Source organism: Glycine soja, chromosome 13, assembly GCF_004193775.1.
Source record: "Glycine soja cultivar W05 chromosome 13, ASM419377v2, whole genome shotgun sequence".
In the NCBI taxonomy this organism is placed as follows: domain Eukaryota; kingdom Viridiplantae; phylum Streptophyta; class Magnoliopsida; order Fabales; family Fabaceae; genus Glycine; species Glycine soja.
In genome coordinates this window covers 15,716,029-15,742,182 of record NC_041014.1, presented here as the reverse complement: position 1 = coordinate 15,742,182, position 26,154 = coordinate 15,716,029, and the positions used below count along the sequence as shown (strand labels likewise).

The following is a 26,154-nucleotide window of genomic DNA, read 5'->3' as shown; positions in this document are numbered from 1 at the left end:
AAAGTATATAAAAAGTGTAACAATATTTGGTTAAAAAAATGAGAGTTTTCATAACATGACTTCTAAGAACAAAAATAAAGAATCAAAAGAATAACAATATTTGGTTCATTTTACTTAATTAAAATGATTTAATAGAGAATAGTAAATAACATTGTATTTTTAATGTATCTCTTTTGATGTCATGATAATAAAACTCAAAAATATAAAAATAGTGTAGATCTGTAATGAAAGATTCTGGGCACGTAAATGCCACAAAGAAAAAAGAAAGATGGGGTTTATGCAATGAAATTGCATGAAATGTGTGAAGAACTTTATTTGTATACGTAATAACATTAGCATATTGCGAGTTACAACCACTGTTACAGTATTACTGCTACAATAATAATGTCCTATCACAGAAAATGACAAAAAGTTTATTTTTACTGTTAACATAGAAAGGAGTTCAATCATGTGAAGCCAACTTTCCCATTTTCTATGTCAAGTGTAAACATTTTATGGCTGCCCTTACATGGAGGACAAAACAAAACCATGAAATTCCTGTTATTTTTATTAAATAAGTTTAATTTCTATTTATAGTCAGTGTAAAAATTATTGTCTAAAAATTAGAAATCATGATAAATAATAACTTTTAAAGCAATTGCAATAACTATTTAGTCAACAAACCTACCACAAATCACTATTATAATTGGATCACAATATAAAAATCCTTTACACAATTTATGTATAGACTATTTTCTTTGTAAATACAATAACTGTCCATAAATTATTTGAAGTAATAATCTTAACACCATTTAACAACTTACACAAACAGCTCCATAATTTAGATTGAGAAAATAAACGTTTACACTCAGAAAACCTACGAAACAATACACACGCACTAACTAAAGCTTCATAACTAAGCTAGGCATCACAGTTTAATTTATACCGTTCACTCAACAACCCTGCATACCAAAAAGGGATCAACTATGTATTAGTGGTAACTATGATTTATGATGCTATGATTTGCTCTTCTTTTAAGCACAAAAGCTCGAGTCTTTGGTCATTATTTCCAAAATCCATACCTTTAAGCAAAGGATGCTTTTCAAGCACTACTTTATGTGGCTTTAAAGGCATCAAATTGTAAGTAGCAATATTGTGGCTTCTGTTTCTAGTGGCAGGCACATCATGATTATGTTTTCCCTCATAGGTAGTTATGACAGTTTTGGGATCCATTGAAGCTCTCTCAACATGCTTTCTCACATTGCATCCTGCACTAGGGCACTTGTAATAACTCCTGTTCACAGAAATAGAGCGTAGGCCAAATTAGAACATCAGAAGGCAAAATAGTTCATCGAAAAGTCCAAACTAAACTGGTCTTTGAGAAAGGTGTTGCTTTTTATGTACAAATTAATTGAAGGCTGCATATGTTAGCCAAAAGATATTTGAAAGGGAAAATAAATCGAATAACAAAACTTGAATCCACAACTGGTAATTATCTTATGTTGAAATTAAACAGAGATATCATGGTACACACAAGTCATACATAAACACATCTCAGACACTGATTGGTGTTGAGAACCACAACAGCTGGCTCACTGATTGGTCTAGACTACAAGTATCTTCCCTTGGAGGTAACCTTGTTCAAGCCGGGGACTATCTTTTCATTAAGTAAATCAAAGGGTTATTTTGAAAGACTATATTTAAGGGTGTTATAATTTTCTCACACTTTCTGATGAGATTAGGGAGAAAAGATGAGACAATAGTGAATTGTGATGTCTTTTGAGTGTACTTGAAAAGGTAGAGAAAGAAAATAATTAAATAAGTCACGTTAGGAAATCATCTAACGGAATTACCATCAAAGTCCGTTAAAAATATGTTTTATTTTTAAAGGACCAAATTAATACAAAAAATTTATACGGAAGAAATTAATATTTTTTAAATTTTATAGAGACCTCAAATATATTTTACCCAAATAAATAAGAGTCAAGGTCGATCTTAAATATTTTAGATATAGAAATTTTGTTTATGTTCTCAATGAAATCATAACTTAGAATTACTTAACTATGATAAGCTAAAAGAGATTTATACCGTCACAGCTCAAAATACCACTTTAAACTAAAAAAATAGATTTATATTGTCATGTCAAATTATTTTTTATAAAATATTTATTTTTTATTCTTTTCCGGTTTTAATTTTTTTCTTCAAAATAACAAAAATATTACTTCGTATCCCATATGAATAATTGTCTCATACATTGTATGGGAACATGCACTACTTTTTTATTTTTTTTTAATAAAAAAGTATAAAATCTGAGTTGGTTAGTTACATTAATGAAGAAAAATCATGTTGATATATACTAAGAGTAGTGTGTGTGGATAAAGATCTTTCCGGACTCCTATGCTAATAGACACCTTAGAGAGAAAAAGAAAAATAAAAAAAAAGAGAAAAAATGTAATATAATAAGTGATATAATTTGATAGGAAAAAAGAGATATGCAATAATAAAAAAAAAGAGTGTTCAATAAGTGTTTATGATATATGGATCAAGTTTTTAGATTGTTAATTATTTTTAATTAAAATTAAAATAAAAAATTTGAGTATAAGATTTGAGCAGGCTGGTTGAGTTCAAGTCATCAATAAATTAAAAATGTGCTAAACGTGGACCAATCAAATAAATTCACTTTTTGAATAGATCAAACTTATTTCATCGAAGCTCATTGACTCAACTCCTTTAGTAGAGGTGTTCATAGATATGGGTCATCTGCGAACCTGGATGGACCCAAATCACTCCAAATAATTTGAGTTGGATGATTTTTGTGTTTGGATCAAACTCAAACTGAACCAATCAAATCTGTTAAGTTGAGTTTTGTCATGGATTTTATATCTAGACTTATTGACACGTTAGTTTATATTAAATTATTAATAATATCTATAATATAAGTAATTAGTTCAAATCTGTTGCAACAAAAATAGTTGTAGAACATCTATTTTGATTTTTAATTTGTTTCAAACTATATTAGTTTTATCTAAAATTTCAGTTTCATTACTCATTTAACTATTTGAGAACATTAAAATTTTCAAAACTATGATGTAATAGTTTATGAGTTTTTATTTTATATAGTATTTAGTATAATACTATATAATTAGCACAGTAAAACACAAAAAAAAAGAAGCAAAAGCTTCCAAAAGTTAAAATTGTGCGTACACTGCGGCCACATGCAAATTTAGGGCAGAATTTAAATAGTATAAAAAAAAGATCTATGTTTGCCTTTTAACAATATTTAATGGCTTTTCAAGTTCCCATTGATCTTGTTTTGATGAATCCTAACTTACAAAACAGAAAATGAAAAATAAAAAGAAGCATGCATGTAACATGCTCAATTCCAAAGTATCACTATGATGGAAATGCTTAAACCTATGATTGCTGAAGACGGACACATTTACAATCCTGAACAAAGGATGATAACTACGAACAAAATCTCTAAGTATAAAAATCCTGTAGATTTTACGCATAAATCCTTATCACCTGTAAATATAAACAAAAGCCAGTTAATTTTTATTTATTTTTATGTATAATAACAACACTAAAATTTGAACCTAAGAAGTCTCACAAATAAAAGCTCTACCACAAATTGGCCAAAAATATGAAATTTTTTCTTGTCTGGCTAACCAGTGTCATTAAGACATTCTTTAAAAAACTAAAAAAAGTATTTAATATAGAAATCATATGAGAGCACAAAAAAGATTATAAATAATACAATTTTCCATCTTTTAATAAAAATATTTTTACTTTAACTTCTTTAGTGCCATGAGCATTTACCTTTTTATTTGTTACATGGAAGATATATGACATGATAACGGCAGAAAAAAAATGAAAAATAACGGAAACATAAATAGGTTATCCTGACCACTATTTGACAAGATTTAGATGAGTGATTGTCCAAAACCTAGCTCTACTCCACCTTCAAAATGTAAGAAAAGAAAGCAATTAGTAAATTTCTTAAAATAGTTTTTCATTCGTCTTTTTTCAAATTTAACAATATAGTTTATTTATTTTACTATCTTTTGTTTTCAGAAAATGAAAATATTAAAGACACAATTGATATATCCATTCAATAAATTAAAAAGAGAACAAATCTTTTCAACATTAATATATAACAACATAATATACCAAATATTTAATTTTGTAATATAATAGATAGTGCACATAAAGCAAAAGCTTGAGTTTTTGTTTAGGACATGGATACAATCCATGAATTCTTATCTATATTATTAATCATTTTCTTTTAAAAATTTATTGTCCTATTTTATTGCAGGTTGTGAATTCAACATATGCATTATGGACTTGGCACCGAAATCAAGACAAATACAAAGAAAATGCAGTTGGTGACCAAATATACATTGTGCGACAGCCTGAATTGTGCATCAAAGATTTAAAAGTACTAGTTCTATACTGAAAATTTACTGTGCAGAAGCTTTTTCTTGATTATTTATGAAACTACAAATGTGAGGAATTCCATTGGTCTTGTTTATAAATTATAACCCATGTCTAAACTTGTTATAGCATTCCAGGTTTTATGTGATGACTTCAGGTGGACCAATGGAGAACTGTTTTAATTGACATAAATCAATGATGTTTTACAGTTTTGTATTCATCAAGTGCAAAAATACCTACATTGTACATCATTTCTAACCAAGATTTTTTCCTTGTTGTCTTCCACTGTGTAAAAGTGAATTATATCCCTAGGAATTTAGTCTATAACTGAGCTCAGTACTGTTGTGTGGTTCATGGAGCCGATCACCTAGAGAGAAAAGACTTTTGTTATTGATATTGTCTTCCATGGTATAAAAGTTTAACTAAAGACTTTCCTTTGGAAGTGATGCGAACCTGAGTAGGAGCGGATCGTTTGATACAGGCTACGGAGGTTTTGGATGACGCCACTTCCGGTGAAGGAAGCTAAGTCAGGGTAGACGCCACTTCCGGTGAAGGAAGATAAGTCTGGGTAGACGCCACTTCTAGTGAAGGAAGATAAGTCCGGGTAGACGCCACTTCCAATGAAGGAAGATAAGTCAAGGTAGACGCCACAAGGATTACCTTGATAAGTCTGATAATTGGTTCAACAAGGAACCCGGAGAGAAACTCTCACCAAATTTGATCAAAATGCCAAAATGTTTTTTTTTATTCAAAACAAAAACCCATACTTATAGTGTAGCTAAACAAAAAGATAAAAATAGACATGGGCCTTCTAAACAGTTTGGGCCAAAATTACAATAAATAAAAATTATAACTAAATAGAACATATTTATTATGGGCCTTCAAATTAATCTTGGCCTTCAGCATCAATTAATAGTCTTGATAGTGTCTCTGCCTCTGGGCCTTCATCCTTCTCCACTTGGGCCTTCATCCTTCTCCACTCGGGGGCTTTGTCCTTCTCCACTTGGGCCTTCGTCCTTCTCCACTTGGGCCTTTAGACTGTATTTGGCCTGTTTCATGATTCTCATCATTCCCTCCTTCTTGGAAAACATTTGTCCTCAAATGTCCAAGATCATCACCGGGTTCAAGTACCACTTCCTTCCTTTTCTTTTGGGCTTGCTTGGCATAGCTTTCATTCTTCTTTGCAATTTGCACCTTCACTTGGTCATACAATTTTTTTACATACGCAACTTTGGTCTGTGCATCCTTATGCTGAGTCTCTTGGGGCTTGCTGTTGTAAGTTGGCTTGTTAGGCAATGAAGCTTCTAGAAGGAGATCAACTTGATGTTCTATGCTTCTTGAAGGTGGCAGTCCATGAGGAATCTCCTTAGGAAAGACATTTTTAAATTCCTGCAATAAGGGTTGAACACTAGGAGAAATAGAAATAGTAAACTCATTAGAATTATCAGTAGAAATTTTACTGTCTTTGCAATACTGTAGATTGAGTGGTTCATGAGCAGGTAACACTTTCCTCGCTTCACTCGCCTCTGCAAAATAATTAAATTTTCTCTCATGTGTATCACTCTTTTCCTCGGGTGTATCACTCTTTTTCATATTCCTTTGTGGTGCCTCACTATTTTCCTTCTCTTGTTCTCTCTTTTCTCTCATTCTGATTTGGTCATCACACACTTCTCTAGGGGATAGAGGTTTAAGAGTAAACAAGGAAGATTTGGTCAACAAACGTTGCATTTGTGTAGTCCACGCGTCCAGAAATAAGCGTTGAGATTCATCCAGTTGATGATATACACCACCATTGTCACCAGCTCTTGCCATGATTAAGGAACAAAGAATTTTGCAGTAAATTAAAAAAAATTCAGGACCTCACCACACTCTACTCACGTGTTTCTCTCTTTAATGGTAGTTCACTCGTGTTTGATGCTCTCAATATAGGCTTTTGTGTGATGTTTTCACTCTTGCCTTTTACCACTCACTCCCTCTTAAGTTCCTGGATAGACCGAATTAGACACACAAGGTAATATAAAATAAAAGGAAAGACAATAGAATTATCAGAATAACAGATTTGATTTGGGATAACAACTTGGACTTGATTTGGATAGCAGATTGGATTTGATTTGGATAACAGATTAGATTTGGATAACAAATCTGATTTGGATAATTTTTTTGATTTGATTTGATTTGGATAATAGATCAGATTTGGGATAACAAATTAGATTTAATTTGGATAACAGATATGATAACAAATAAGATAACAGATAGGATAACAGATAAGATAACAGATATGACAACTAAAATTCAAATGCTCATAACTTTTGCTACGATTGTCTGTTTGAGGCCCACTATATATCAAAACGCTCAGAATTCAGAGGAGAATCTAGATAAGGGGATTTGTTCCACGATTTTCTTTCAAAAAAAAAACACCTCTAAATGCCTCAATTTCGTGTTCAAAGATCAAACACCCACTTTTTTTTTCAAATTTTTTTTTGCAATTTTTTTTTGACACAGTGTGAAAGACACAAGAAACAAGAACAAGGACGTGACAAGAACAAGAACGAAAATAACAGAACACAAGACGCAAACAAAAACGAAACAAGATGTAAACAAGAACGCAAATAACAGAACAAGGACAAAAACACGAACCTAGACAAATTACAAAGAGAAAAAAATAGGATAGGATAGGATAGAACCTGTATCAAGAGCCAAAGCTCTGATACCAGATGATGTGAACCTGAGTAGGAGTGGATCGTTTGATACAGGCTACGGAGGTTTGGATGACGCCACTTCCGGTGAAGGAAGATAAGTCAGGGTAGACGCCACTTCCAGTGAAGGAAGATAAGTCTGGGTAGACGCCACTTCCGGTTAAGGAAGATAAGTCTGGGTAGACGCCACTTCCAATGAAGGAAGATAAGTCTGGGTAGACGCCACTTCCGGTGAAGGAAGATAAGTCTGGGTAGACGCCACTTCTAGTGAAGGAAGATAAGTCCGGGTAGACGCCACTTCCAATGAAGGAAGATAAGTCAAGGTAGACGCCACAAGGATTACCTTGATAAGTCTGATAATTGGTTCAACAAGGAACCCGGAGAGAAACTCTCACCAAATTTGATCAAAATGCCAAAATGTTTTTTTTTATTCAAAACAAAAACCCATACTTATAGTGTAGCTAAACAAAAAGATAAAAATAGACATGGGCCTTCTAAACAGTTTGGGCCAAAATTACAATAAATAAAAATTATAACTAAATAGAACATATTTATTATGGGCCTTCAAATTAATCTTGGCCTTCAGCATCAATTAATAGTCTTGATAGTGTCTCTGCCTCTGGGCCTTCATCCTTCTCCACTTGGGCCTTCATCCTTCTCCACTCGGGGGCTTTGTCCTTCTCCACTTGGGCCTTCGTCCTTCTCCACTTGGGCCTTTAGACTGTATTTGGCCTGTTTCATGATTCTCATCAGGAAGGCTTTCATATGTTTAATCCAGCCTATTAAATTTTATGCATACTGCAAAATTTATTAGAAAAAAATATGTTTCAGTGTTATTTTTCTAGCTTGCCTAACTGTCATTATTGGTTTTGGCATCAGTTGCATTAGATTTTTTTTTAGTTCTGAGTCAGAGATCATGAGTGTCTTCTAACTCATTGGGTCAGAAACTAATTTCGCTCGCAATACATGACTACGATTGATCCAAGAGAATTTTGCATATGGTGAAAATCAAACACAAATTCTCCTACTAAATAAATCGTTTCCATAAATATGAATGCAGCGAGATCTTATACTAGTGCATTAATCCTTTGGGTTGTTTCATTATAGATTTAATATTATTTGTGTAGACTAGAAAAATTTAACTTGCTATTTTACTTATTACAAAAATGTTTTATTTTTCGTTTTCATTTCAATGGCTGATTATCCAACATCATTTTGTTTGCTTTGCCTTAATTGTTAATTTGTTATCATTTTAAAAAAATCAAGTTATTTTTCAGTTGGGTTATGATTTCAATCTTACTTTGCCTTTGTTATTATAGTCACAGGATCCACAGCAATCACTTCCATGCAATTCATCCACTAAATCCTCTTCTTCTACAAACCATCTCTCTCATGTAAGCTCCTTTGTGCTTGCTTCCTCACTCTAAACCTACATTTTTATGATGAAAAAGATACGGAATCCAACCTATTTAATTTAATCACTCAGGATGTTTCTATAATCATATCACAAATCCTTGGGGTTCTCTTTATATATGGTCTACTTTCTCAGGTAAATCAGATCTTGATTCTCTTGTTTGTGTCATTGTGGTGTGTATATATAATTACACTACCGTCTACACTTAGCAGATCTTTCTTCAGCCAAGCAAACTGTGCACCTGGATTGAAGATCCAGTGAAACACACCAAGTTCAACCATCTAAAATTATACGCATGGACTGGTCTACATAAGGTGAAATAAACTGTATCAGTTATCATCATTTACCAGTGCTATTGTAATCAACATATGCTCCCAACATGATAAAGTGTATGCCCCCAGCATCAAAAGAGTAGTAGAACTTACTTTTAAAGCCACTTTCTTCAGCAGGAACTGCAAATTGTATCAGGTATGTGTTAGTAATACAGCTCATAAGGATACACAAAGCACCTGCGTACCTTCGTGACTACGAGTAGTGTCCCGACAAGCAAACACCATTGTTTCACCCTGTCTGCCCATCTAGGATATTCCACAATATTCAGTTAGGAGATATTTTGTATTCCGTTAAGAGTTGTTCCCCCTCATCATGGTCAATAGTGCCTGCACCCATTGTAATCGCAATTATAAATACCGCATAAGTAAATAACAGAAGCAAGGAACAATTTACTCGGTACAATTACTTAGCTTGATTAGTAGTAGAATTTAGAGTCCTCTTTGATGCTCTAACAGTATGATTTGAATGTGATTCCACTGGCTTGAGGTTCAGTCTCATGATTCCCTTCAATAACCATCACCGGAATTTCTGAGGTCAATGGCTCCATAAACCTTTTGTTTCAAAAACCCATTTCGTTTTTCAACTAGCATATGATTTGCATATGTTAAATCTCCACCCATTAGAATTTTAGATGATCAATAGTTGATGTTGAATTGCTTGTGAGGCCCAAATCTCCAATAACTGCTATTCGAGCTGGATAATTATTTGGACTAGGTTTTGGAAAAGTCTCAAAAATAAACTCTCGGCTCATTGCTGGTGTAGAACTATCCCCACATTTGTAATAATATCTGGTGCTAGGTTCAAGACCTACACCAAGAAAGAAATATCTCTGAACTTTCTCCAATTTGAATAACAAGTTATTGTACTTATTCACTTGATACCCTCCCTTTTGTTTTGATATAGTGACTCAGAATTTGCTTTTAACAAGTACCATCGAGCATTTCATATTCTGATACTTTATTTCAAATGTTCTTTTTAACAACAAATGATTTGATAGTTATATGATAGGGGAAATGATTAGAAGAGTAACAAATGAAAAACGTAGATGATTCCAGAGCTGAACATTTAGACACTGCAATGAACAAAATTATGCCACAACTCTAGACTGGAATGCATAGCATACAGAAAGAAGCAAGGTTTTGGAGACCACAAAAGAACTCTCTTTCACAAATTAATTGGACAAGTAAATAGAAATGAATTCTTCTATCCAATAATTGATTATTGTTTTGCCAAATATGTCACAAGGCAGACATCAAACATCATGAAGTATTGCATCCCAGAAAATAAAATAACCAACAAAAACAAAAACAGCCAAGCCTTTCCCCACTAGGTCATCTGTTGTTGGCTACATGAATCAGACAACATCACAATCTTCTGTCATAAATCATACCTATAGGAACACGCCTGGATAGGTTCTACAAAAATCAACCAGCAGCATGTTCCTAGTCAGTAATCACTGCTTCCTACTCAGCACCAAATAAACACTACCCTTCATTTGAGCAGAAACCCAAACAAGAAGTAACTCAACATACCTTTGAGTTTCACATGGTGAATGATACCAGAGGTGTAATTCCACAGGCCTTCAAAGGGATACAACAGACTGTAAACAACAGAATCACCTTTCCTAACACTTATGTACTTTCCACTCTCTTTCCCATACCACACCTCACTTTCAACAGATGCAGAATCTATCGGGGTCACATTCAGGCCAATCTGTGCATCCCCTCATCCAAAACCAAACAACACAACCAAGTAACAACTTGATGCTTTAGAATACAACACCATCATTAGTGTAAAAGTTAACAAATTGTGATTGAGTGAGAGTGTAAAATTTACTCTTAAAACATGACAATTTGTGATCAGATAGTAAAATCCCTTAACATTGTCAGTACATAGACTACTTACTCTTAAAGTTTGACGATTTACTCTTAAAGTTTGACGATTTGTGATCAGATGATAATGTAAAATTTCTTATTCTATCTTTACATTGTCGGTGCATAAACTAATTACTCTTAAAACACAATGATTTGTAGTTAAATGACAATGTAAAATTCTTTATATTACCCACGCATAGACTATTTAGTATTTACTCTTAAAAAACAAAACTTTTTGGAAATTCTGAGAGTAGATAAAGCACCAGTAACCCAAGAAACCCACATGGAAGTTGGTGAAGAAATTGCAAGAGCAATCTGTTCAGCGAAGTTTGAAGTGACATTCTTTCTGAGCCTTGGATGAGTCACAGGCAAGTCCTCACTGTCCTGTCGCAGTGATGGGTCGAACCGGTGGGTAACTGGGTCAAATGGGCCATCCAAAGTGGTGGGAATGTGACTCTCAGCCACTGCCATCATCACCAAAACCATGGCCAGTGGCATGAAAAAGGTGGTGCAGATTTTCATTTCTGACCCAAAAGTGAATGAATGAACTGTTTTCTGTTTCTGAGGATGTTGAAGATGTTGTGTTGTTAAGGGTAACTTAACTTAGTATTAACAAGGTTGATGATCATCGTGGTGTAAGTACGTACAATACAGACTTCAATGTAGTTAAGTGTGATCATGAGCTATATGTTGTTTTGCCTTGTTGGCATGTTAATATCGGCATCTCCGTTATAATATTGGAATATGCTTCTTGTAGAGATATGTTTTTAGTTTTTAACAATATCTTAAGTTCTTGTAGAAATTTAATATATTTCTTTCTTCATATTTTTTCAAAAGTAACATGATTTTACTCCATCGTCAAAAACCAAAACCTCATGCTTTTGTTAAACTATAAGAAATAAAAATGTATTAAATTTTTATAGAAACTAAAATCAATATTTTGAAATACTTTAAGAAAATTGAAACTTGTTTTTATCTCAATTTAAAATAGATCGTGACTTTAGCACTTTTTTCTCTTACCCTTTTTGTACTTTGTCTTTTTTAGTATGGGCATAGTCTTGCCTAATATCTAGAGTACACGCTGACTAACCAAGTTGGACCAATCATTGTGTAAGGATTGATATATATTAAGTGTAACTTGTCCTGTATGATATTCTAATTGTACCCGTTGATCTTTTTTTTATGAGAGTGATTATATCTATCATTTGAACTAAAAGGTTGGATTAATAGGACCTCACATTTGGTTTGATCAAGTTTACCAGTGTATTGGATTTTCTACAACTAAACTACATTCCCACCAGAGGCTCAAAATAAATATACTAACCAATCATATTCAATCAACGGATGCAAAGACAAATATGAGTATTTATTACAGGAGCCAACAATTTGGATGACTTGAGAAAAAGGTAACATAGGATTCACAATTTGGTCTCAAGAAAATAAGTAGATGAGACAGCCAAGCCTTGCACATCATACGTGCGAACAAGCCTTTGCCTCTTGTCAGGTGTCTCCAACCAACAGAACTCCAAATGGAACGATTTTGATTCTGCCACACTTTTTGCTACATCACAAGGGCACCCCATGTACATGCCACCGGGTAATAGTATCATCTGATAACCTCCATCAAATGTAACCAAATAGTCTGATACTGTGCCAGTCCAATGCACATTGGTAGTAACATTTTCCCCATCAAAAGTTGAACTTGAAGTAACATCCTGATATCCAATAACAGCATCAACAACGAAAACCTCTTGTGTTGAGAAAGGGGTGTTAATTTTAAAACATCCTATGTCTACAACATATGCAGGTAAAGGGAAAGGACTCTTATTGAACCAAATAGAAGAAATTGCTTGTTTATCATACAATAGTACATTACTCAAATCAAATATATAGAATACACCACCAGAACCTGAAATATGGGGTGATGAAGTGGACAGAAGAGAATGCCACTCAATAAAAGATCCTATATGCCCCCACATAGTAGAACTAACAAGGGATGAAAGATCCCCCAAACTGAATAAAGGGGCATAAATAAATCATCATGTGATTAAATTTTGATTTTTTTTTTCACAAACTAATAGCACAATTCAATGCTTTAAGAAATTTTTTAAACTACAATTTCACTATGCCTATGTGACTTGTGTTACTAAGTTGTAAAATACCTGCATAAGTTGGCCATTGTCATCCATATCGTGCAACACAACAGTATCAGCATTAGCAATTGTAGATCCATACACACCACTTCGTTTTGTGATGGAATGACCTTTCCATTTACCAAGAAAAGGTATAATCCTACTCTTCGCATCCTGAAACGAATAAAAAAGGTCATAAGAAACATAGACATGAGATATTGTCCTGCTGCTGTCAAAAATGGGTAGAACTGTCAAAGCAAAAACTCAGTTATCGAATCTGCAGTAGATATACAAACAAAAAAAGAAAGTTGCGCATATCTAAGACTCTCAGTTAAGCTCACCCTATAACTATCAAGTAGAGGAGGAGCCCCATCACTTCTTTCCTCTAGGAAGAGGATAAGCATATCTACAGTGCCTTTTGGCTCCAAAATGTGAAAGGCTCTTGCTCGCATATCTCTCTCTAGAGAGTACAGGCAATTCTCACATACAACAGAAGGTCGCCGAGAGGGAAGCTTGAGATTTCTGCACCATAAGGAAGTGTACAAAATTTAAGGCATAAAATATAATGTACGCATACTAGTAATTCATGTATGCCTTCTTTTTCTCATGTTGGTCCTCAAAGTTCAAATCACTCAACAATAAACCCTTTGATCCATACAGGAAGAGGTTTTCATTATTAATCCACAGTAGCAAATGGTTTGTAACTTTGCATATTAACCTGTTAAAGATTAAAAGGAGAAGAGGAAAACTGGAAAACTAAAGAAAACTTAAGCAGAAACAATTAAGAAATATCTCTAAATGGTTTTACTAAAATCTTGGTTTTGATAAAGGTAAATGGCATAATTAATCAACGTGCAGAATACCTAGTCGAATAAAACTTGGTTATTGCTGTCAAGTGTCAACCATGTTAGACGATGTTCCAGATTAATCAAAATGACATTCAATCCAAATGCTTTGAATCAAACAATTGATAAAATATATTATTAAATGTAATTAAAGAAACAGGGTTTGAAAGATTTATTTCCCTACTTTGCATGAAAAACCAACATAGATAATACTAGCATTAAGTCATTATCTGAATTATCAACAGTTGGACAACATAAAGGAAACTATGTTGGTTAAGTGATATGATGTAAATAATCCAGCAACACGCCAACATACACTAATTTTAAGGCAAAATGATGGTTGACAAAATATTGATAGCTTGAGTTAACAGGGCTATAGAAATTAGGATTTAAATAAAAATTACTGGGTTAACCATGGACTTGGTTCAATGAAAACAAACAGCTCAGACATTTCATTTAAATATTTGTATTTCCTGCTACTGCAGGTGTTTTACAGACACATACAACACACCATGTCAAATAATGTTTTAGCAAGAAAGCCCCAAATAGCTTGTAAAAATAGTTTTACATGGTTTGAGTCTTGGAAACAATAATAGCATAAGTTTGTCACATAACAGAGTTATAGAAATTAGAATGTAAGCTAAATTCACCAGGCTAAGCAGGCACGTGGCTTAGCTAGTGTATTCTGGTCAAAGATTTCAATTGAAAATTTGAATTTGGAATTATTTTAGATTTTTCTCTCTTGTTTAGATTTCAAATTTTCCATTAAAATTGAATGTTTTATCATCAGCTATAAAGTTTTCATCTCTACATTCTCCTGCTAAGATTGCTCATATGCATCCATATTATAAATTACTTTTCAGTGAGAAAGCCACAAACAGCCAGATGTGCATGTTACAAAGGAAATAAAACTTAGCATCAAGTTGAAAATTAGTATCATCAAGAGAAGTAACTTCAGAGCAACATTTCAATGTTGATGTTTAATAATTTCTCTCTCTTTTTTATTGGCTGTTGCAACATTATCTTCCTATTCTTCTGTTACTAAGAGTAGAGCCAAAGGTCTAGTCCCACCACACTTCTCAGGTTACCACTTATATTATGCATGTTGTCAAAATGTTGTGACAAAAAGTACTTAGCAAGTTATCCCTATGCTATGGCAATACAAACATTTAAGAGTGTGTTTGAAAGGAAAGACAAAAACAATATTGGAGAGAAATTTTGTACTTAGTGGAACCCACACCTTTTACACTCTACTTTAATTCAAAAAAAATTCTTCTATTTCCATCTTCTCTATTTCTATCCTATAAACCAAGCACACCAGTAAAGTGCAGCCTTGATTTCATTCACCAATGCATGATAAACGTTTATAGGACAGCAATTGCTACACTTCACCAATATAGAAATCAATCAAATAGTGCTAGTTGATCTATTGTAGAAAAAGAAGCATTTTACCTTGGTGATTCTTCACCAGTGTCATCTTCTCCAAGAACACCTTGCCTTAATACTGTTTCCAACATGCCAGCTGTTTGATACCTCAGTGCAAATGCTTTCTCAGATGGGAAAAAGCCTATCTGCAAACTAATTGTGATGGATATTGTAAAGAAGCAATGGGATCACACAGAAAGAACCAAGAAAGTTTAAAAAAACATGATGGTTTAAACTACAGTTTTTTATTTTCCAGCATAAGAAGAAAATCTCACTTGTTGATATTTGTCAACAGTAAACATATTGGTTTCCTTAATTTTGTACTCTGCCCATTCTGCATCATTGTCATCTCCAGAAATTGAAGTACTTGATGAAGGTTGTTTAATATACAGCCTGCAAGGAGCAACAGGTATACAATTTACTATTTGAAAAAATAGAAAATTAAAGTAGTCAAACAAGATATCACTTATCCTCTTAAGCAAGCTGATGATGAACAAATATTACTCAGATTCAAATTATTTAATATAATGGGGTTACAGTTTAGTAAATTCAATCCATTTTTCTTAGAAAGGATCACATCATAAATGCTTTAATTCAAGGAATTGACAAATATTTCAGATGCATTTGGTTTATTTTCATGGATATGTTTTTACTAACAATAACAAAAATGTCATTTATTTTAATTTTTGTCCTGTTTTCCAAAAAAAAAATTTAAAAAGGAGGGGATGGCAAAAACAATATTTTTTTATTTTCATTGTTTACTTTGCAAATTCTTAAAAACACAAAACAAAAGGAAAAGAAGACATTTTGTATATCGACTGGAAATAAAAAAATAAAAACAATCCATGCGGATTGTTTACATTTCCTCTGGACTTCTTTCTAGTTGGGTTGCATTATTTTCTCATGATTTTTTTCAAAAGTAAAGGAATGATGCGTGTTGATAAGAGTGAGAGAAGAAGGTTGATTACGTTTGAATGAGACTCATGAGTTCATCTTCCCCATAAGAGCTAGCAGAAAGCTTGGTACTCAGTTGTTGCAACATATTCCCACATGAATCAAATTGCTACAAAACATAGAGGAAAAGAATGTATTTAAAAAAATAGATAGATAAATAACATATGAGTTTAATAGTTATACGCTGATATTGTAAAATAGATTTACACCGTCATTCAATCACAAATTATTATTAGTATTACTTTTAAAGTAGTTATCCATAAAAGTCAACAAATTTATCATGGTGGATTCTGATGGGATCATCATGTAAAACTATTTTACACTCTTAGTGTATAATCTATTTTCTCATAGGCGCACTTGGGTAAGTACTTTTCCTGTTAAAATTTCAACTTAAAAAAAAATTACAATAATATCTAGAGTTCAATTTGTATGCACTATCAGAGTAAAAAGGTTGTACAGTATCAACTAATCAGAATCATGGTAATTGGTAACTATAACTTTTAGACAAAAAAAAAAAATAGAAAGTTTTCATTGAAAAATGATCTTTACTGTTATTTCTAATGCATTCCCAACATGAATTCCAACATAAGTTTTCTAATTTGAATAGAAAAAGTAAAAGAAATGTCACATAGAAAGAGCCGTTCCACTTTCCGGAGTTAAGGTTGATGAAACGTCGGAGGTTGTCGATGTTCATAGCGGCTTCTTCGACGGTTGGGGAGGAAGAGGAGGCTCTGATTCTGGTAAGGGAAGAAGAAGAGAAAGTAACAGAGTTTGGGTTAACAGAAAGAAAGCGAATGGTGTTAGTGTTGGGAAGGGAAGGAACCCAAACTGAACACTGAATAGAAGAAGCCATTGTTGAGTTGAGTCTCTTCTCTTCTTAGTTGTCAGGTGCCACCAAAATTCAGTTTACGCTAACATATCTTATCTCTCTCATTTCTTGTTTGCTAAGCGAATTTGGGTCTGGACTTGTGAGGAGTTGCAATCTACACTCCCCTTGTTTTCAATACACTCCCTTGTACTTTGTTTTCCCAAAATACCCTGAAATTCAAAAACTATGCACTCCCCCTTTTACTTTGGCCCTTTTTGGTTCAAACAATGAGTCCAAAATGATATAAAAAAACAAGAGTCTCACGAACAACAGTACAAGAATCTATGAGGACCATTTGAATCACTTCAAAAACATAAAGTAATATATTGAACTTTTTAAAAATAAAATAAAATAAGGGAATAAACTGAATATAATCACAAGCACTCAAAGTGCATTTTAGCTATAAAAAAAAAATTAAACAATATTTTTGTGAACCTAGTTAAGAATTAAATTGTAAGTGAATGGTAATAACATATCATTAATTAACAAAGACTCAACCCATTCTTCACCGGTTAAAAAGCACTCAACCCAATCCCAATTAATTTTTGCATTTAAATTTTTGATGTGGCCTAACTAACATCATAATTGAATCATAACTGAATCGTAATTGAAAACCTACCACTAGAGGTGTGTTTTGGACCCTTAGAAAAAATAGATTATTTCAATAATCAAATACATGAATAATCGATTATCACTAGAATCTTTTTTATTTGGATAAGTTTGATAAAAAGTAGTTTGAAAATAATTAATTTTGTTTAGATGCAACAAAAAATTAGCTTTTACATATTTAAAGAGTATAAAAACAACTTAAAGGAAAAATAAGTTGTTAGAAAATAAGCATAAGCTACAAATTTTCATATTAAAAAATTACTTATTTTGCATAAAAAAAGTTTTTTTTATAAATTTCAGTCGATGCCCCAAACACTAACTTATTTTATAAACAAATTTTATTTTCCTTGAAATTAGCTTAAATTGGGAAAAATAATCTTTCCCAAGCATGTTCTAATTGACAAAGACCCAACCCATTTGTCACCAAAAAAAATAAGATGCCCAACCATTGTTATTTTTGTATTTAAACACAATATCACATTCTTCACGTCGCATAATTATTTCATACTTTCATATGACATGCATCCTTAACTTGCAGAACTTTGAGTTCAAGAGGTTGTTGACCCCGTTTTACCATGAAAGTGAGTGTCACACGTACATCCTCACCAATATGTTTTATTTTTTGCTGGGTTTATCCTAGAATCATTAATGGGAATTTTCATTTTCTTTCGCTTCGCTGACATATTATATCTCTCCCGCCCACCAAAATCAAATATCTTTTTCTATGTGAAACGAATTTGGGGCATGCTAGGTGCACCCAGCAACATTACTGGTGCACCCAGTAATTAAGTGAATGGGTAAAATTGTCTTTATGTTAAAAAATAATAATTTCTTCCTTCGGAAGAAAGTTCTTTTGGTAGAACAATTTATTTTACCGGAAGAACCTTCTTCCAGAGAAGCTACCGGAAGAACTTCTTCCGATAGCTTCTCCGGAAGAAGGTTCTTCCAGTAGAACAATTTGTTCATCCGAAAGAATCTTCTTCCGATAACTTTTCAGAAAAACCTTTGTCTGAAAGAAGAAATTTTTTTTTTAACACAAGAGTAATTTTGTCCATTCACCTAATTATTGGGTGCACCAGTTGCTAGTGCATCTAGCATCTCCCTGTTTCAAAATTTTAAGGACTAATGAGGGTATGTTGTTTCATGCTCTTCCCAAGTTACTTTCTTTACTTTTTTTTAATATTATTTTTTTACTTTCCGGATTGATGATTTAAGAAACGAAAAGGAAATACATTTTTTAATGTAATTTTGTATTTCGGATTGAGCATTCCGAAAGACAAAAAGAAATCCCGGAATCAATTGAAAAGTGCAGGAAGCAATAGCCCGAATGTTCGGGTGAAGCTGCTAGCCAAATTTGGAGTATTTTTTAATATGTTTTCTGGTATCTCAAATTAGAAGCATTTTTTGTTTTAGTGTCCTAATTAAAAAAATTTCTATTTTTAGTCTTCAAATTTATGAAATATTGTTTTAGTCTCTTAACTTCATTTTTTTGGAAGACTACAAATTAAAATATTATTTTTTTAATCTCTCAATTTCACTTTTGAAGACTATAAACAATATTCTCTGCGCATTTAAAAGACTAAAAATAATATATTTTAAATTGGAAACAAAACCAAAAATATCTTAAATTTAAATTATTAAATATATCTAATCTTTTTTTATATTGAAAAGCATTTTTTAAAAAACCAGTGATCATTATATCATCACAAGTCCAATTGTATAATTGATTAAATTTAATACTCCACCCAAATCTCAAACCAATTGTCGACCACTTGAACCCAATTTTTATAACACCAATTCAATAACTTATGATTAACTTTAAATTGTATAATCACTCGCTGATCATTGGGATATGTCTCCCAAGTAATGAACAATAAACATTCAAATGTCAAGCTCAAGAAGCCTAGGATCATTTTAATGCCTACGAAGCTATTTCATAAACTGAAATGAGACATGACACAGATCTTGACCCAAAGTGCTACTCTGCAGAGCACATCACTTATTTAACTCAATCAAATATTCTTAAAAGTTGCTTTGAATCTTTATTTTTTAGATAGCATGAGTAAAAGTGATTTTGAATTTTTATTTTTATATATATATACATTATTTTGCTATTTTTTTTAAAAAAAAAGAAAGTGGTTTTGAATCTTTGCATTGTATATGCTCAAAACTGTATTATCTTATTATCTTGTGTGATTAATAAAGAATTGTGAATACAATAAGAATTTACATTAAAGATATTCTTAGTATCAAAGTGGATTGAGTTTGTAGTTAAAGTGTGTGCCACCAAATTAGCTTGTCTCCTAACAGGTTGATTTGTGTAGAAAGAATACAATCTCGTGATATTTACCTTTTTTTAATTTAGTTAATGTATAAAATATGAGACCCAAGAGCGACTACCAATAGGTCAACAACCACATAAATGAACTCACACCATACTTTAATCCAAAATTTAAAGTTTGGATTTATGTATCTTATTTTCACTTATATGATATTCATCATTTTCATTCCTACACGATGTGAAACTTCATCTCACAGTTGTATTTCAATACTCTTTTTTCCTTCCTCCTTAACCAATTCAACCAACTTTATATCTTCCCTTTAGGTGTATGTATTTGTGATGAGTTCACTTCCCTTCGCTCACACATTTAGTATTTTGAGATTATTGGATTTATGATGCATATGGTATGTAGTGTTATAAGGCACAATTCTTTACTACTTGTTGCTCATGATTTGCATGTATGCTATCTAGTATCCATATGTTGTTGGTGTGGTGCCTTTATTTGCAATGCTATGTGAGGAATGCTACAAGAAACACGAAAAGTTTATACGCATTTTTAGAAATAATCTAATAAGAGTTTTTATATAAAAAAAATTAATTAATTAGAAGAATAGTCAATTGAGGTCATGTAGTAGCAATGGTTCAATTCAAGGATATAAAATTGTTGTTGGGATTGACCAAAATTGTCCAAAGGAAATAAAAGGTTGGGAAAAAGTTGCTTGAGAAGCCCTCTCATTCTATTCGCTAGATTCTGTTGGTTGATGTGGAGATTCAGTTTTTTAAGCATATAACTAGAATAGAATTAATGATGTTATACAATCCAAAAAATTAACAAAAAAAATAGATGTTACTACTAAGTACAAGCTCTTGTTCACAACCATTGGACTAGGCATTGCAAAAATCCTTTTCTTGATAATAGCTTTTTTAATTGCTTGACAAGGTTGGAAGATGTTGCTTGCCTACAAGCAAAATAGAGTTGTTTGTAGTCTTACAGTATAAATATTCAACTTGACCATGATGCATACATCCCAGGAAAAGCTCTTGTGGCCTAATCTTCAGCATAATGACAACTTTCACATTTGTTATAACAGCCTCATTTTGACCGTATGACAATTCCAATTTCCAAGCCTAATATTAGAAGAGAATTATTTTTTTTTAAATCGCTATTAAAAGAGACAATTTGAGTGATTGAAAGATAAATTATGTAAGTAGGTGCGCTAGTGTGTGTATTTAATTAAGAACCACTAATGATTCTTTTCTCTTTACTTTTTCTGTCAGTTCGATTCATTTTTTATGAAAATGGTTTCCGTATCATATAATACTAGTTAGATTTTATAATTTTCACCCAGAACAACAAAAAATTAAACTAAAAAAAAAGGAAAAAATAGAAAAAATGAAGAGCTAATTCAAAGAGAAAATGACTTTAAGCACAATTTGGTAACTCAAGAAATACACAAAAAAATGTTCTTATATTAAACTAAGTGTGGAAACAACTCAATTCAAGCGGTTGAAATACGATGGATAAATAACGTAAATAACAAGGTTCATATATCTTCCATACCATATCATGAATGCCACACCTCGACCATATATTTCTCTATTTTAGCCCATAAATAACATTATGGTTTCAGATGCCATTATTTTGCATTTCACCATTGTTTTTTTAAATGATTTATACTTTGAATCTGTTTATCATGAATACAATGAGCAAATGAGGTAGCTACTATTGCTTGCCATACAACTACAACAGTTCTTAAGAGAACCCTTCCTATACCGGAAAACAAGAGCACAAGAAAAGTCCGCGGATAAGTATAACACTTATCACAGCACAAAGGAAATTGAAAGTGAAACAAAATTTCTTCTTGACAATAACAGTCTCAACTCAAGAGGACAGATAGTCTGTAATATTTCACCATGATATCAGATTTCATGTGCATTTATCAAGCTTTCTCTATAACTTCCAACAATCTGGCTAAATATCATTGTTAAATCACACACATTCTTCACTAACATTTATGAAATATCTATTGTTTTATGTTTGAGCATTGAGAAATAAAAAATCTATGGAAACATGACCACTTAAAAAATTCAAAATACATAATATTACAGTCAACACAACACAAACCATCAGCTCATAGAGCCTCGGACTTACCTCAACTGGCATACTGCTAGAGCAGCAACAAATTTCAAAGAAGCCCTCTTCTTCTTTTGTAATCACTGACTGTCAGCGTCAACGCATGCCTCCTACCATCATTTTCAGAGACTCTAAATCCAACTGTTGATTCTATTCTTTGTTTTCTTGCCATAAATCCTGCCTGAGCTCCTGGAGCCCCACCATACTTTTGAAGTAATGCTAATGAAATTGGCAGCTCGAAATTGTGCAGCATATTTGACTCTGTCCCTTGATCCACGGGAGCACTTGTATCCACGGCAGCAGCGATAGCCACCATGCCAGCCTCGACTGTCACTGGTGCTCCTGTTCCATTGCTGCCAGCACCAGCCACATTGCCATTGACAATATTATTTCCAGCTGCAGCCTTTTCACCAGGTTTTGCAGCATAGTAATTCCTTGATCTAGTCCATCTCCTTGAAAATGGATCATAACCTGCCTCCCCTGCTTTCAAACCTATATTCACTGGCTTCAATTCAGAAGCATTCTTGAAGTTCTCAAACCTGTTTTTTCTATTCATCTCAGCCAGTTTCAATGCCTTGGCATCCTTCTGCTTTGCTTGTCTCGATGCCTCTAATTCTTGCAGTCTTGTCTTGATCCTCTCCACTTCTGCCTCATCATGCTTACTTTGTGCTATTTCCAATTCCCTCCTCAGCCGATCCTTCTCAGCAGCAACATTCAGTGGCCTTGTTGAGGCAGACTTTTTCTCTTAACATCTGCTTCACAGTAGCCGCTGAGTAGACAAATGTGATGGCTTTTTAGATGGCTTGCTTTTTTTCTAGCACGTCTTGTTTACTTGGCATCCGGACGCCACTGCAATCTACTTCCTTAACCCACTGTTTGAACTCCTCTTCAATTGGAGCAGAGTCACTAACCATAGCCATTTGCCACCTAGCAGCAGAACTTTCATTTCCCCAAACAACATTCAAATACTTGTAGGTAGTTTTATTTTCTAATTTATACTGTCGATCAGGTTCTGAAGCATCAACATTTTTCACCATGCAGAGTCGGTAGATTGGTCCAGTTTTTGATCTACCAATTCCCACTCTTACAAAGCAACCAACTATTAACTCCTCAAAGAAAGGCTTCATAAACCATTTGGCAAGTTTTGATCTGCGAATAGTTATTTCCTTTATATTCTGAAAGGATGGACCCTCAGACCCAGCTAGTGCCCTGTCATCATCACTGTCAGCAATTCCTCCATCCCCAATTGACCCTTCATCATCACTATGGGACCTACTTTCACTCTCACTATGACTTGAACTACTGAGACTTGTTGATGTGAACGTTTTGCGCTTTGGTGGAGAAAAATGCCGGGGACCTGCATTTCTTGATGCCTCTCTCAGTCTCCGGTGAGCTTCCGGATCTTGCTGTTTCAATCGCTTTGCACGCAATTCATTTAACGCATCATTCTTGGCTGACCTGTCAGCAGATCTGGCTGATGCACACATGCGCGATGACGACATGGGGGGAGACTGTTTTCTGGGTGCTGCTGCCTTTCCTTTCTCACGCTTTGATGCTATCTTTCCCAACACATTTTTATCATCCTTTTTTGTAGCCCTGTCTGATAAGATCATCTCTCTTTGAAGTTCAGTCATCTCAGAAAGCTTTCGCCTGTCATCCTCATCCTTGTAGAGATCATCGCCAATATTTGATTCATCACTGCTATCACCATCATGATCGTTGCGACCATCATCATCTGCTTCTTCCTGACTGCCTAAATCATCATCTCTTTCTGTTGGATCTAGTCTTTTCTTCAGAGGAACTTGTGATCCAGAGGGCTTTCTGCTTGCATAATTGAGTTCATCATCTGAATCGTCATCCCTATAATCACTCCCACCATCTGAATAGGCGCCATCATGTCGTCTCCTTGAAGGTGGAAGAGAATGACGATTTCTACCAGCTGTACCAGTTCTCCCCGCAGCCTCCAAAAGCAAATTCTCCAAATCGGCCATATTTGTCCTGACTTCAACCTAAATCCTATCCTGCATAAATCACAAATCCACAAAGACCGCTTTACATGGGAATAGCATGCATAAAATATTTAATTGGGTTCATGAATGTATCTAAGCCATATATGGTAGTAGTTATGGTATACAAACATATTCAACGCATGGATAGTCTATATAAGGGTGTAGAATTCAGAAAAAAAAATTGGCTCACGGTTTGTGTAGGTACGTGGTTTGACTTTGACATCTTTTACATTATTACCACAAATTCTTTTAAAGAGAACGCGGTAAGCGGTACATGTGCTGTGAATTTAGTACACACTATGCAGGTTGTTGATAGAATTATGTAAGCCTTGCAAGTCATAGTTATGATATACAATAATGTTCAATGCATCTGTGTGGATAGCCAACATAGGGGAGTAGAATTCGGAAAAGGATTGACCCGCAGTTCATGTTGGCAGGCGGTTTGTCACCTTTCACATTATTATTGCAAGACTTCCTTTAAAGATGAAAGAGAACCCACCCACAGGGATTATTAAGAGAATTATGTTAGCCACACAAGTAGTAAATAAGATATACAACAAGAGAAATGATAACAACACACTAATATCGGTTGAAATTTATTGGAATCCACACATTTTGGTGGGTTGAACTCCTTTTTTGGCGAGTCTCTCTCCTGATTTTGTAGTTTCAATAAAATTTTAAACCAACGGGGAGTATGTTAGTTAGAGAGTGTGTTACTAGCATTCCTTAATACAACAATGTTCAATGCATCCAAATGGATATTCGATATAGGGGACTTGAATTCGGATATGGATTGAAACACACATCATTTAGGTAAGTAGTATGTCATCTTTTAAATTATTATCACAAGAGTTCTTATAAAGAGAAGTCGGTTCATCTATGTAATTTTTTTTTTGCTGAATAAGTTCATCTAGGAAAGCAGTTAGTAATCTTTTGTCATCTTTTACGTTACTATTAGAAGACTTCCATTAAAGATAACCTAAAATGCGGTACACAAGTGCTGTGAGTCACAGGTTTATTGAGAGAATTATGCAACTAAGCTCAAGTCAACTAAAATCATAACTAAACTCAATAAGCAAAGTACTCTCTTGGGTCTAATTAATTTTGATTACTTTCTAATAAAGCCAAATAATAAAAGTCCCTTTTAAACAGTGTTCAAGAACAAGAAGATCTAGGTATGAAACAAAAAGAATTCATAGATCGCGAAGCTTACTGCTAGAAAAAGCTGCCGTGGAAACGATATGGGAACTAATCACAAAGGGCGACGATTGAACGTGTTTGACTTCAAATTTGAAAACTTCTACAGTGAAAAAAAGATAGAGAGGGTTAATCGTTAAAAGAAACTAAACTAGGGTTTGATTCTTGAAACTTGAATTCTGAATAGTTGCTTTTGTTGCTTTGAACCACAGGAAAAATAGAGAAGTACTGAACAACTAAAGTAGTTTCTTTTGTTGTATCCTTTCACCCTCTCCCTTATGCTCTGTTTGGTAGAGTGGGAAAGTGTCACAGGTCTCCCACCGTGGGAAACCAATTTTGGACCGTTGGGATGTTTTCATTTTTAAAATCGACGGATGAGATTCTTTTTCATTCTTTTCCCGAATTACCCTCCTCTCCCCTTTTTCCATCTTCTGCATCTTCCCCTCGTCCCAGAATACCACCCATTTCAGCACCACTAACGGCGTCAGCAACGGGTCAATCATTTGAGGCGCAGAGACAGGTGTAGAGAGCGGAAAGCCCTTAACGGTGAAGATGTCGCCGTCGTTGGAAATTGGAAGGAAGTGGGGTTAATTCGGGAAAGGGAGAAAAAAAAAGAAGAACTAAGGGTATGGTATGTTTGATTCACAGAGAAACAAGAATGGGATGGTATAAGAATATTTGTCTAACTTTTAATTTAAAGATGTGTTTGGCTTAGGAATAAGGGATTCAACATAAGACTATTTGTTAAACATTTAATTTAAAAAATAACTAAAGAATGTTTAACAAAAATAAAGATTGATGGATTAAACAAATATTTATAAATTTTTAATTCATTAAATCCCATATAATTTTTTTCTAATTTAACAGAAATAAAAAATACAGTATTATTCGGTAACTTTAGTCTCTCACTTTCAAACTTGCTATTAAAGCCAAAGCTTTGGTCTCTCACTTTCAAATTTCAATATCTCTT

General features: G+C 33.5%; 1 protein-coding gene, 1 long non-coding RNA gene and 2 pseudogenes across 2 annotated transcripts; all 4 read right to left on the bottom strand.

Moving 5' to 3' along the window:
• Nucleotides 1–3,241: 3,241 nt before the first annotated feature.
• On the bottom strand, nucleotides 3,242–4,015 carry LOC114381338. Its single transcript, XR_003660027.1, has 2 exons — nucleotides 3,887–4,015; nucleotides 3,242–3,504 (listed from the first exon to the last, which is right to left on the bottom strand). It is a non-coding gene; the product is annotated as an uncharacterized LOC114381338 (long non-coding RNA).
• Nucleotides 4,016–7,797: 3,782 nt separating this feature from the next.
• LOC114381628 lies at nucleotides 7,798–11,252 on the bottom strand (annotated as a pseudogene).
• Nucleotides 11,253–12,035: 783 nt separating this feature from the next.
• LOC114382748 lies at nucleotides 12,036–16,994 on the bottom strand. Its single transcript, XM_028342343.1, has 7 exons — nucleotides 16,715–16,994; nucleotides 16,101–16,195; nucleotides 15,408–15,525; nucleotides 15,160–15,278; nucleotides 13,204–13,384; nucleotides 12,893–13,036; nucleotides 12,036–12,445 (listed from the first exon to the last, which is right to left on the bottom strand). The coding sequence occupies exons 1-7, from the start codon at nucleotides 16,937–16,939 to the stop codon at nucleotides 12,149–12,151; spliced, it is 1,179 nt and encodes a 392-aa protein (XP_028198144.1). The 5' UTR covers nucleotides 16,940–16,994; the 3' UTR covers nucleotides 12,036–12,148.
• Nucleotides 16,995–21,689: 4,695 nt separating this feature from the next.
• On the bottom strand, nucleotides 21,690–25,832 carry LOC114382307 (annotated as a pseudogene).
• Between the last annotated feature and the right edge of the window lie 322 nt (nucleotides 25,833–26,154).